Below are 12,981 nucleotides of genomic sequence, written 5' to 3'. Positions count from 1 at the left end.
CGCTCTGATTGGCAAAGGAAGCTCTGCCGAAGAAGCTCCGCCTCCAGACCTCAGTGGAATCCCTGCTCTGATTGGCAGAAGGTCTGCCAAAGAAGTTCCGCCCCCAGACCTCCGTGGGATCCCTGCTCTGAGTGGCAGAAGAAGCTCTGCTGATGAAGCACCGTCCCCGAATCCTGCGCTTGGTCCCCCAGCTCCAAAAGGAGAAAATACTCTGCCCTCCCAAGTCATACTGCCAGGTCTGATTTGATACAGGCAGCAGCCCCATGTGTCAGGTATGATAATGAGTACGGTACATTGCTTGCCTGGTACACCTGACTCCTGTTTGTTTATAGGCGACACCTGACACCTGTAAAATGCAATCAGAGGTACAATGGATATACTTTTGTTCATGAGAACATTGTTTGCACAGTGCTGTACACCTGACACCTATTTTTTTGAGGGTACACTTGACACCAGTTAAAAGCAATCAGCAGTACAATGGATGCACGTTTATTGACATGCAACATGCTCATGTTGTTGACAGTTGGTGACTGTTAACTACTGTTGACAAAAAGTATTTTAGTACCTTTTTGGTTCAAAATCTTTTTTTTCCTCAATTTCCTTCCTCTAAAAGTAGGTGCGTCTTATGGTCAGGTGCGTCTTATGGTGGCCACACACGATACAACAAAATGATCCGATTTTAAGGCAATTCAATAAAAACGATCGTATCTCCCGTAAAAAATCGAAAGCTTTTTTTCATTCGACTGAAAAATCCGATCGGATTTCCCGTTTTCTTCAATTTTTATCGATCCGGAATGCCAGATATTTTTCTTCAACCTTTCTAAAGATTGTATGGTGTGTGTTAGATTGTCAATTTATTAATATACACACACTAGCAATTTTCTCAGAGTTTTCAATCATTTTTATCATAATTGGGGAAATTTTTATCATAATTGGGGAAACAATGACCATAGGTGTGTAACATTTCAAAAATATGACCAATCAGTCAGAAAAATTGATTGCAATTCTTAAATTGAACAGATATTTAAAAAATTGTATGGTGTGTGGCCACCTTTATGGTCCGAAAAATACGGTAATAACCTTTAAAAAAAAAAAACATTTGTTACAGCTGATACAAATCCTGAAATAAATCTGCACTGTTTCTACTTCCTGCTTTTCATGAAAGAAGACATATTGTTAACATCCTGTGCTTTCAAATGAGCTTAGCTGCCGTCACAGTCAGGTGACATGGGTAGAGATCACATTACAACTTGTGATTAGACACAAATGAGGGGGAATTAAAGGAGTTTTCCGGTATATTTTAAAAAGCTAAAACTGACACTTACCTGGGGCTTCTATCGGATCCCCTGCAGCTGTAATGTCCCGCGCCGTGCTCCTCTGATGCTCCGTTTCCCGTGCCGGCACCGGTGTAATTATTCGTTTAACTAGACGAATAGGACTGCGGCTGCACGACTGTGGCCGAGCGCGTGCTCACTCCCGCGCGCATCATCGGGAGCTTATTTCGCAGGCGCAGTACTGTACCGCGCAGTACACTCCCAAAGAAACGTGCGGGAGCGAGCACACAGCGCAGTTCTATTAGTCTAGTTAGACGAATAATTAGCAGGTTGCCGGCAGCGGGGAACGGAGTATCGGAGGAGCACGGCGCGGGACATTACAGCTGCAAGGGGCGATAGAAGCCCCAGGTAAGTGTCAGTTTTAACTTTTTTTTAAAATACACCAGAGAACTCCTTTAAACAGGCTAAACTCTCTAAATACATACAGGGTGCATATCTGTACATTTTCCTTCTGTCCTGTGCAAGAGTTCAGGTCCACTTTAAACGAAACCTAAAGCGAGTGGTATTAGGAGACTGCCATATTTATTTTCTTTTAGGGCTTATTTCAACTAGTCGCAAATCGCAGCTATTTTTCACACAATATCAAAAGGCTGCATCTGAATCGCATACTTTGGGAAGGGAAATGCGGCATGCTGCAGATTTCCGCAATGGATGCGCCACCCCAGTGGAAATGCAGCCTTAAACAATGCCAGTTGCCTGGCAGTCCTCGTTTTTGTCAAAAACACCTGATCTGCTGTATGCTTGTTCAGGATCAATGGCTAAAAGTATTAGAGGCAGAGGATCAGCAGGATAGCCAGGTCATTTAATTTGTTTAAAAGGAAATTAAAATGTTAGGCTCCTCATTTCAGATATGCTTTAAAGAGACTCCGTAACAAAAATTGCATCCTGTTTTTTATCATCCTACAAGTTCCAAAAGCTATTCTAATGTGTTCTGGCTTACTGCAGCACGTTCTACTATCACCATCTCTGTAATAAATCAACTTATCTCTCTCTTGTCAGACTTGTCAGCCTGTGTCTGGAAGGCTGCCAAGTTCTTCAGTGTTGTGGTTCTGTGATGCATCTCCCCCCTCCAGGCCCCTCTCTGTACACTGCCTGTGTATTATTTAGATTAGGACAGCTTCTCTCTTCTCTCTTATCTTTTACAAGCTGGATAAATCCTCCTCTGAGCTGGCTGAGCTTTCACATACTGAGGAATTACATACAGGCAGAGCTGTCTGCACTCTGCAGGAAGAAACAGCCTGACACTTCAGTGGAAGATAGCTGCAGGGGGAAAGAAACACACAAATGATCTCTTGAGATTAAAAAGGAAGGCTGTATACAGCCTGCTTGTGTATGGATGTATTTTCTGTGTGTGGACATACTGTACATCAACCTACTTCCTGTTTTGGTGGCCATTTTGTTTGTTTATAAACAAACTTTTTAAAACTGTTTTTAACCACTTTTAATGCGGCGAGGAGCGGCAAAATTGTGACAGAGGGTAATAGGAGATGTCCCCTAATGCACTGGTATGTTTACTTTTGTGCGATTTTAACAATACAGATTCTCTTTAAAGAGGCAAAGCAACAACATAGTAAAATGTAATACATTATTCAAGACACCCAATTTTACGTTCATTATCCTGATTTCAGCATCAGAAACACTTCCTAAATGTATATATTTGCTGTACATTGTTATGTCACCCCGCCCTCCCAGTGACATTTAGCCTGGGCTATGAGGTCACAAAGCCAGCCGCCTGCCCCAGAGCAATCTGGGAGGCCAGGTGTTGTTTCTGCTCCCTTCGGATCACACACACATTCTGTAGTGATGCTCCTGTCAGCAGTAAAGATGTCACCACTTGTGATAAATTTAAAGCACAACTGTAACAAGAGGGCTATGGTGGCTGCCATATTTATTTCCTTTTAAGCAATACCAGTTGCCTGGCTATCGTGCTGATCCTCTGCCTCTAATACTTTTAGCCATAGACCCTGAACAAGCATGCAGCAGATCAGGTGTTTCCTACATTATTGTTACATCTGACAAGATTAGCTGCATGCTTGTTTCAGGTGTGTGATTTAGACACTACTGCAGCCGAATATCTCGACAGGGCTGCCAGGCAACTGGTATTGTTTAAAGGATACCACAACAAATGTGACATAATGAGATAGACATGTGTATGTACAGTGCCTAGCACACAAATAACTATGCTGTGATCCTTTTTTTATTTCTCTGCCTGAAAGAGTTAAATATCAGGTATGTAAGTGGCTGACTCAGTCCTGACTCAGACAGGAAGTGACTACAGTGTGACCCTCACTGATAAGAAATTCCAACTATAAAACACTTTCCTAGCAGAAAATGGCTTGTGAGAGCAAGAAAGATGTAAAAAAAGGGAATTTCTTATCAGTGAGGGTCACACTGTAGTCACTTCCTGTAGTCACATGTCTATCTCATTATGTCACATTTCAGTTCGGGTATCCTTTAGGAGGAGCGCGGTCACATGCAAGAAATCCGACAGGAGCTTGTCAGATTCCTTAGGGAGGGAGGGGTCTGTGCTCGGCAACAGAGGTCAGCGTGGGATGCCTCCAGCAGGGTAAGTATGTGCACACACTGCTGCTTCTATTAAGGGGGGGCCAGGGGACACAGGCAGGCTTCACTCAGGGAGGAGGCGGGGTTTTCTTGTGGGCAGGGCTTTTTCTAGCATGGGGCACCACAAAGTTTTCACGGGGGGGGGGGGGGGGGGGGGGGGGGCATGCAGCCAAGTTATGGCTTCCTGCAGAATATAACATGCAATAGCAAGCACCAGAAGAAGAATCAGTTGTGAATGATTTGCAGGATGAGCATGGCTGCCCTTGCTTGTGTGGTCAGTAATCAGCTGAGTATACAGGAGTGCCCCTCACCTGAATATTGCTATTCCACTGATCAGAGAACTGCTGATCAGAGACGGCGTCGGTCAGACACAGAAGCTCCCGCACCATATCCCGGTACTCAGAGAAGCTGAATGAGTTCAGCAGGTGGATCTGTCTGTGTGAGAAGCGAGACTTCACCCTCTTCTCTAGAAGCTCCAGCACATCCTGCAATACAAAAGCATGGAGAGTGAACTGTCACAGCTCCCCATATGGGCAAACATTTATACAACATATCACTACACAAGTCACCCATTAACAACAGATATCATCTGTCACTAGTGATCATAATCCGCTAATTACACTTAGGCAAAAATTCATATTCACTTTTTGCAATTACCGCCATGCGTAATTACAATTTGGACATTCGATTGATTCAGCGTCATCCATTCGTAATTTTGCATAATTTTCACATAAATCCATGCCGGCTTTAGTGGCTAATAGCAAAGCACCTACAAATGCTATCCTCACCAAAATTGCTACGTACGTTAACCTCTTGAGGACTGCAGGGCTAAACCCCCCAAGTGACCAGGCCATTGTTTGTAAAATTGGCCACTGCAGCTTTATGGCCAAGCTGCAGGGCCGCACAATACAGCACACAAGTGATCCCCCCCCCCTTTTCTCCCCACCAACAGAGCTCTCTGTTGGTGGGGTCTGGTCGCTCCCCCATGTTTATTTTTTTTAATAAATATTTATGTTTTTTTTTGTTTGTTTTTTTTAAAAACCCTGTTTCTTTAATTATCTCCCCTCCCTCCCTCTCTCCCCACAGCCAGCCAATTGCAGCGATCGGGTGTCATAGGCTTCTGCCTATGAGAGCTGATCGCTCTCTTCTCCCCCATGGGGACAGCCGTGTCACATGGCTGTCCCCAGTGCAGCTCTGCTGCCGATCGCAGCGCTGTACATAGAAATAGACGGCGATCACGCCGTCTAACAGTCTCCCGAGCGGCAATAGCCGCTCGGAGACTGAAGGCAGGGCGGAGCTCCGCCCCCCAAGAAGGAGATGTGCACGCGATCTCCTGCATTAGCTGGCCCCAGGAGTTTACGCCAATTGGCGTAAGACGGTCCTGGGGCTGCCGCCGCGGCCACTCCCATCGGCGTGACGCGGGCGGAAAGAGGTTAAAGACTGGTGGGAACAAGGCAAAAATATATTATTCTTTTTTTTCATAGGAAGACCTTGTCATTTTTGAGAAAATCAATTTTAAAAATGCAAAGGAAAAATGTTTTTAAACTCAAGAAATATGAGTTTACAAACCATTTTTCGTTGCATTTTACAATCGATTATCTCAAAAACTACAAGGTCTTTATGAAAAAGACCTTTATTTGCATTGTTCCCACTAACATACGTAACAATTTTGGGGGCTTTAACTATTTGCTTTACTGGCCCCAAGAAGGAGCAGCACAGACAGCCCCCCAATGCTCTCACCACCTGGGGGGACCATCCACAACTGCCCCCACCACCAAGGAGATTCCCCACAAAACCTCCTCCCCAATTCATACAAAGAACAGGCAGTAGGTAAGAGCACTTCCAAGCAGGACCTGCCTTATAAATGGCCTGCAGAAGCCCATCAGCAAATTAGAGGCACATCATCTGTTTATTAGTAGTCGGTATATTTTCTCTCTGACTCCAGGTACCCAAGAATTGCTCCGACCACTCGACTTCAACTCTGACTCCACAGCTCTGGTATAAACTACTTTTTGGCTGTTTTTAATGTGCTTTTAAAATGTTTTAGACTACTTACATCAGTGACAACAACACTATAAAATGTAACACGGAAATATGTAATAAAAAAGCCGTATTGTATATTTTGTACATGAAGACAACTTTGTATTGCTGAAACATTGTAACTTGAGTCTTTTGTAAGTAGTGGACTGTCTGTACCAAGAATAGGATTCCCTTACTTTGGCCTTATGTTGGATACATGACGAAATCCCACATAATCCATTTCCTGCACGATCGCATGGGTTGTCCTCCGTGGTGTGCGGAGGTTGCGACCACACTGGGGTCCTTGGACCAGAGGGGCCCTCCCTCAACTGCAGTATTAGCTCTTTATTGGTCCTGTGCTCATAATAATCACTTCTATAGACGCTTTAAATAATAGTAATAATTAAACTCTTCCCCATCCCCTGATTACTGAGTGAATTGCCCATCTGTAAATTACTTGTACCGCTTGTTATGTATGCACAGTATAGTACTTGCTTGTGCATGGCTGCAATGCTACAGTATAATCCTGGCTGCACAGAAATGTGGACAGAGGAGCACACTATCAGTACTGTACCTGCATTAACTGGTGAGATCTATGCTTCTTGTGTAAGCTGTTGCCTGATTATTGCATGCAGATTACTGCATATTGAGCACTGTGCATTTGACAAAAGCTGAAGCTGCACCGATTGACTGTACTGATTTTTAATTACAGCGAGTTATACTGTACCATTATTGAAGCAAACATTAAGTGAAAAAAACCCTTATAATATAATGAATTGTATGTGTAGTATGGATTATGAATAGAACATTAGTAGCAAATAAAAGTCTCATTTTTATTTTCAGTTATACAGCTTTTTTTTTATAACATTGCATCATATTGTCACAGTTTTAAAACCACACTCTTTTTTAATAATAAATAGCAGCCTTTTTTCAGCTGCATGATGACAAATATAAAATATTTTACATTTATTGGAGGAACCCCTCCTTTCCTTTCATATTTCCAGGACAGAATCCGGCAGACTGGTAGAGGAGATAAAAAACAAAACACAGGCTGCTACTGATGATGTCACAGGGGAGGTGATCTCAGCTTGTGTGAGATTTCACATAGACGATGCCCCTATGAAGGAGGGTAGCTGATGACAAACACACCCATGATCTAAAACCTCCTACTAAACTCAGAAGTAATGGCTGCCACCTGTATAACCCTAGTTATGAAAAGAGAAGGGTGAAAAGCATGTCCTGAAATGCTCATAGGCTTAAAAGAGTGTTTATTTATCTTTGTATGTGTCAGAGTGGTGCAACTAAATATTTTGAATTAAAAAAATGTTTGGTTTTGGTCTGCTTTAAGCTATAAGGCTGGTTTCACAGTGGGACGTTTAAGTCCCAGTTACAGCAGCCAGTAACGCCGTCTAACTCACAGCACTGTAAAATCAATGTGCTGTTCACAGTGCACACGTTGCGTTACATAGTAACGCAGCACGTTTAAACAAAGTGCTGCATGCTGTACGTTATACACGGCTTAAGCCGCGTTAGACTGTTTGCACATGCTCAGTAATGTTGGAGGAGGAGGTCTCCCCTCCTCCTCAGCGGCCAGCCACATGGCTAATTAATATTCACTGCACTGTGGTGACTCGTGGTGGGACTGTAGTTTTGTCCGGATCATGAACAAATCGTTCATTTGATCCGGATCTTTTTTGTGAGTCGAATCATCCAGATCATCACAGTGAAAGATTCGGTTCACAGTGGATGTCTGTCTGGAAGAAACAAGAACATACAGAATGTACAGTGCAGGGAAAGTCCTGTCCTGCTAGTCATTTCACCCCCAGTCTGCTTCCCTAGTAAAATGATTCAAATGATTCGGTTCAAAGATCCGGATCTTTTCAATGATCCGATTCGAATGCTCCAAATTCTTTAAAAGATCCGGACTTCCCATCACTATCCTGGAGCGGCTGCTTTGAGAGCCACATAACGCGGCTCAATCTGACGTCCAACTTCAACACCACCATGCGTTGCGTTAGGGGCACGTTATGCGACCCCTAAAACGTCCCCTAAAACGCAACATCTTGGTGGAAAAGAGGCCTAAAACAAAGCAGAAATAGTGACCTTTTGAACTTTCCTGCAGTAAAACCTTATCTCAAGCTGTCTGACTGATTCTTGGCTGTTTAAGTGCTTCAGAAAACAGGACTGTATTTTACCCAGTGGGCTGAATAGCTCTTTTGCATAGATAATTGAAGTTTTTCTTTAACTCTTCCTGTACTGGAAAACAATATGAGATTCTTTTCTTGACTAATGTTCTATTTCTTAGCTGTACTACACATACTACACATACAATTCATTATTTCATAAGTTTATATTCGCTTCAGACTTGCATTAATAAACACTACCACAGTATACTTTATGTGCTTGAGTATGACAATTTCTGATTTAGTAAACTTCTGATATAGTAAACAACCGGTATTTGGCCTGGTCCCTTTGAGTTTACTATAAAGCAGGGGTAGGGAACCTATGGCTCGGGAGCCAGATGTGGCTCCTTTGATGGCTACATCTAGCTTACATACAAATTAGTAGGGGTTGATTCACTAAGCTACACGGCTCAAGCAGCGCAAGTAAAATTTTCCAAGTAGGCACGCTACTGCTGTAGCATGCACTACTAACTTACTCGCGCTCCCCCCCAAAACGAACAGTGGCTCCAATTGTCCCACTCTGGACCCTGTCAGGTCCAGTGACATTGTAGGATGAAATCCTCACACTCTGATTGGATTGGCCCAATAGGCTGCCTGTCACTTGACAGACAGCCTATTGGGCCAAAGAGCGGGGATCTTCTCCTACAAAGTGGATCAACCTCCAAGTCAGCTAGCTAATTGTACAAGCTGTTAGTAGGTATTTCACCTGTCTGGCTCTCAGTAAAATTGCTGATGTTGCCGAAACCCAAGAGAAGCTGAAGACGTGTCTGACACTTCCGCTGCCTGGCGGATCAACTGTGTACACATCACCATGGCAGCAGGGACGTGAGGCCTCTTCTGCCCATGCACACTGTGCCAGTTTGAAACATATTGTACGGCTCTCAGGGAAATACATTTAAAAATGTGGCGTTTATGGCTCTCTCAGCCAAAAAGGTTCCTGACCCCTGATGTAAAGGGATTCTAATTCTGTAGCAGAGAGCAGAAACGCCTGGCAGCGAAGGAAACATTTCCAGAAATAGCGCAGTATGTTTTCCTCCTCTTCTGGTCTGATGACAGAGCAGCACCGATCACAGGGGTAGGAGCAAAAGACAAGTAGCGGTATTAACCCTTTGCGGGCTGAGATGGTCACTCACCAGCCGACATGTGAGTCCGATGACTGTGATTGGAGTCTGGGCTGACTGCGCGATATCAAACAGGTTATACAGCAGTGTCTGGTTCTTGTGATGAGCAAACAGATCAAATTCATCCAGAATAAAAAGTACGGGGCAGCTGCTGCTGCGATCACCTGGAAGCAGAACGCTGGCGTCAGATTACAACCTATTATTACTGGCTACCCTTACAACTAATCAATGAATGACACAAACGCATGAAAGGGAACCTGAGGTGAGAGGGATCTGGAGGCCGACATGTTAATTTCATTTGAAATGATTCAGGTTGCCTGGCTGTCCTGCTGATCCTCTGCCTCTAAAGGCTCATACACACATCAGACTATAGTCTTTTGAAAATGAAAGATCACAGACCAATCTTACCACCCTTCATGTAGTATGAGAGCCATACTCTACACAGTCTTTTCTATGGAGCTGAACTCCACATCAGAAAAAAATCTTTGCAAGATGCTGCACACACAGATGCTGTACAGACACAAAAGATCAGTATCTGCAAAAGATCTGTTCCTGCCAAAAATCCATTCCTGCAAATTGCAATGATAGTCTATGAGATCTGCAGATCATCATACACACATGATTTAACTGACATTCATCTGCAGATCAAGCAATCATCCGCAGATCTGAAAATCCATCCTGGTGGATCTGATCTGCAGATGTATGTCAGTTAAATCATGTGTGTATGATGATCTGCAGATCTCATAGACTATCATTGCAATTTGCAGGAATGGATGTTTGGCAGGAACAGATCTTTTGCAGATACTGATCTTTTGTGTCTGTACAGCATCTGTGTGTGCAGCATCTTGCAAAGATTTTTTTCTGATGGGGAGTTCAGCTCCATAGAAAAGACTGTGAAGGTATGGCTCTCATACTACATGGAAGGGGGTAAAATTGGTCTGTGATCTTTCATTTTCAAAAGACCATGGTCTGATGTGTGTATGTGGCCTAATACTTTCAGCCATAAACCCTGAACAAGCATATGCAGATCAAACGTCTAAGACAAACCTGACAAGATTAGCTGCATGCTTGTTCCAGGTGTGTCATTTAGATCCTACTGACCAAAAAGATCAGCAGGACTGCCAGGCAACTGATATTGTTTAAAAAGGGACATAAATATGTCAGCTTTCAAAGGTTTTGGCTTCCTTTTAACCTCCCTGGCGGTACGCAGATGCAGTGGCTGCACACGCTGGAGGGACTTTTTTGACTTTTTGTTTTTTTTAATGTTAGCTAGCACTAGGCTAGCTAACTGTGGCCCCCAATTCCCCCGGCACCGGCCTGCCCCCCCCCCCCCCCCGAAAGAGCCACAGCTTCCCAACTCGTCGCTATGCGCAGTTCCGATCCTCCCCATAGCGAAGCCGGGTGCTGATTGGGAGGCTGCGCCATCGCGGGATCCCTGGGGGGTACGTATACCGGCGGCGATCAGAGGGGACCGGAGGCACTTGGGGGACATGGTTAGCTGGCGAAGCGCTAGCTTAACCAAATAACACCATTTTTATTTTAAAAAATCCTCCCGGGGCCATGCTATTGCCTGCGGCGACTAGCCCGACACTGTCGGGCTTAACGCCAGGGAGGTTAAACGGTACAGAGTAGTGTGGATTTAAATGGCTGCTAATGCTTTCTAATGATGGAAAAACAGTGCAGGATGGGATTTTGTTGTTGTTGACCGTCAAGCAATAATGAAAGACACCAGTGGCTCAATCATATAAGCAGGAAAGGAGAAGTACACTGGGAGGGGTACAATACAAAAGCACAAATAGAGAACCTTTTTAGGTGAAAGGACAACTGAAGTGAGAAAAATATGGAGGCTGCCATATATATTTCCTATTAATCCACTTGCCTGGCTGCCCTGCTGATCTATTTGGCTGCAGGAGAGTATAATTAACACCTGAAACAAGCATGCAGCTAATTTTGTCAGATCTCACAATGTCAGGAACACTTGCTGCATGCTTGTTCAGGTTCTGAGGATAACAGTTTTAGAGGCAGAGGATCAACAAGATAGCCAGGCAACTGGTATTGCTGAAAAGAAAATAAATATGGCAGCCTCCACGTTCCCTTTAGTTACAGTTGTCCTTTAAAGCAGACCTGAACTCAGAACTTCCTCTCTGCTCTAAGATACACAACAGCATAATAACCTTTAAAGGGAAGGTTCAGGGAGGGGAGTGAAAAAAAAAAAATCAAATTTCCACTTACCTGGGGCTTCCTCCAGCCCGTGGCAGGCAGGAGGTGCCCTCGCCGCCGCTCCGCAGGCTCCCGGTGGTCTCCGGTGGCCGACCCGACCTGGCCGGCTGCCAGGTCGGGCTCTTCTGCGCTCCAAGGCCCGGCACTTCTGCGTCCCACGCGGGTGCGCTGACGTCATCGGACGTCCTCCGGGCTGTACTGCGCAGGCGCAGAACTACTGCGCCTGCACAGTGCAGCCCGGAGGACGTCCGATGACGTCAGCGCGCCCGCGTGGGACGCAGAAGTGCCGGGCCTTGGAGCGCAGAAGAGCCCGACCTGGCAGCCGGCCTGGCCAGGTCGGGTCGGCCACCGGAGACCACCGGGAGCCTGTGGAGCGGCGGCGAGGGCACCTCCTGCCTGCCACAAGCTGGAGGAAGCCCCAGGTAAGTGGAAATTGATTTTTATTTTTTCACTCCCCTCCCTGAACCTTCCCTTTAAAGGATACCCGAACTGACATGTGACATGAGATAGACATGTGTATGTACAGTGCCTAGCACACAAATAACTATGCTGTGTTCCTTTTTTCTTTCTCCGCCTGAAAGAGTTAAATATCGGGTATGCAAGTGGCTGACTCAGTCCTGACTCAGACAGGAAGTGACTACAGTGACCCTCACTAATAAAGAATTACAACTACTAAAAAACACTGTCCTAGCAGAATATGGCTTCTGAGAACAGGAAAGAGATAAAAAGGGCCAATAGTTCATAGATTTTAGCTCTTGCATACTTCAATGCATGGGCCATTGAGCAAACACAATAAAACAGTAAAAACTTAAAACGTAGATTTAAACATAAACTAAAACTGTGGAATACTCTTAAAAAGTCATTTTTAGGACAAGGAAGATAGATGCAATTGTTTATTACATTTGTTTATTTTCGCCTCGGGTGTCCTTTAAGTGAAAATGTGTAATTTCATGTGTGCCCTATCCTAGCTAGTTATAACATGCTGCCATGTTTGTTGATGTCTAGAGTGCAAGAATTCTGCACCGAGGGGAGGTACGGATGTGGTCTGCAGGTAAGAAGAGGGTGAGATGGCGGCTCCTAGAGGAGAGAGTGGGAAATCTACAGAGACATATGAACGCTAAACTGATAAAATCCATAGGTTATTCTATCAGCATGCCTCTACCTTTTCTTACACCCTGGGTCTCAGCCATTTATACTTCTCATATTAACCTTGGGCGAAAGTGTGCTAACTAAATAATCTTGATTATTTTCTTGCTTGCTGGTGGCTTAAAAGGCATTTTATTAACAAGGTGTGAACATATCACCTAGCAGAAAACTCGGAGAAAAAAGTTCATTGCATCGCAGGACAGAGGCTCTAATTCAATTCACATTTTCACCATGGAGAGAATTCTTCAGCTTCAGTTTAAAATAATGTGTTCAGCACTCTGCAATTGAAAAAATACCAAACAGAAAGTATTATCTCATTCTGAGTATTTTCTTACTTGCATGTTGCTGGTGGCTTGAAGGACAAGTCCAGGTAAGAAAAAAAAAAAAGAAAAAAGA

The 12,981-nt window shown here is 44.3% G+C and overlaps 1 protein-coding gene across 1 annotated transcript in view; it reads right to left on the bottom strand.

The window, feature by feature from the left end:
• The window catches only part of ORC4 (origin recognition complex subunit 4), a 72,343-nt gene that overhangs the window by 21,405 nt on the left and 37,957 nt on the right, over positions 1-12,981 (bottom strand). Inside the window, 3 exon segments of the mRNA XM_068245856.1 lie at positions 4,208-4,381; positions 9,232-9,383; positions 11,344-11,359. Coding sequence (XP_068101957.1) covers positions 4,208-4,381; positions 9,232-9,383; positions 11,344-11,359 — 342 coding nt within the window.

Source organism: Hyperolius riggenbachi, chromosome 7, assembly GCF_040937935.1.
Source record: "Hyperolius riggenbachi isolate aHypRig1 chromosome 7, aHypRig1.pri, whole genome shotgun sequence".
Classification (NCBI taxonomy): domain Eukaryota; kingdom Metazoa; phylum Chordata; class Amphibia; order Anura; family Hyperoliidae; genus Hyperolius; species Hyperolius riggenbachi.
This window is presented reverse-complemented; position numbering and strand designations above follow the sequence as displayed.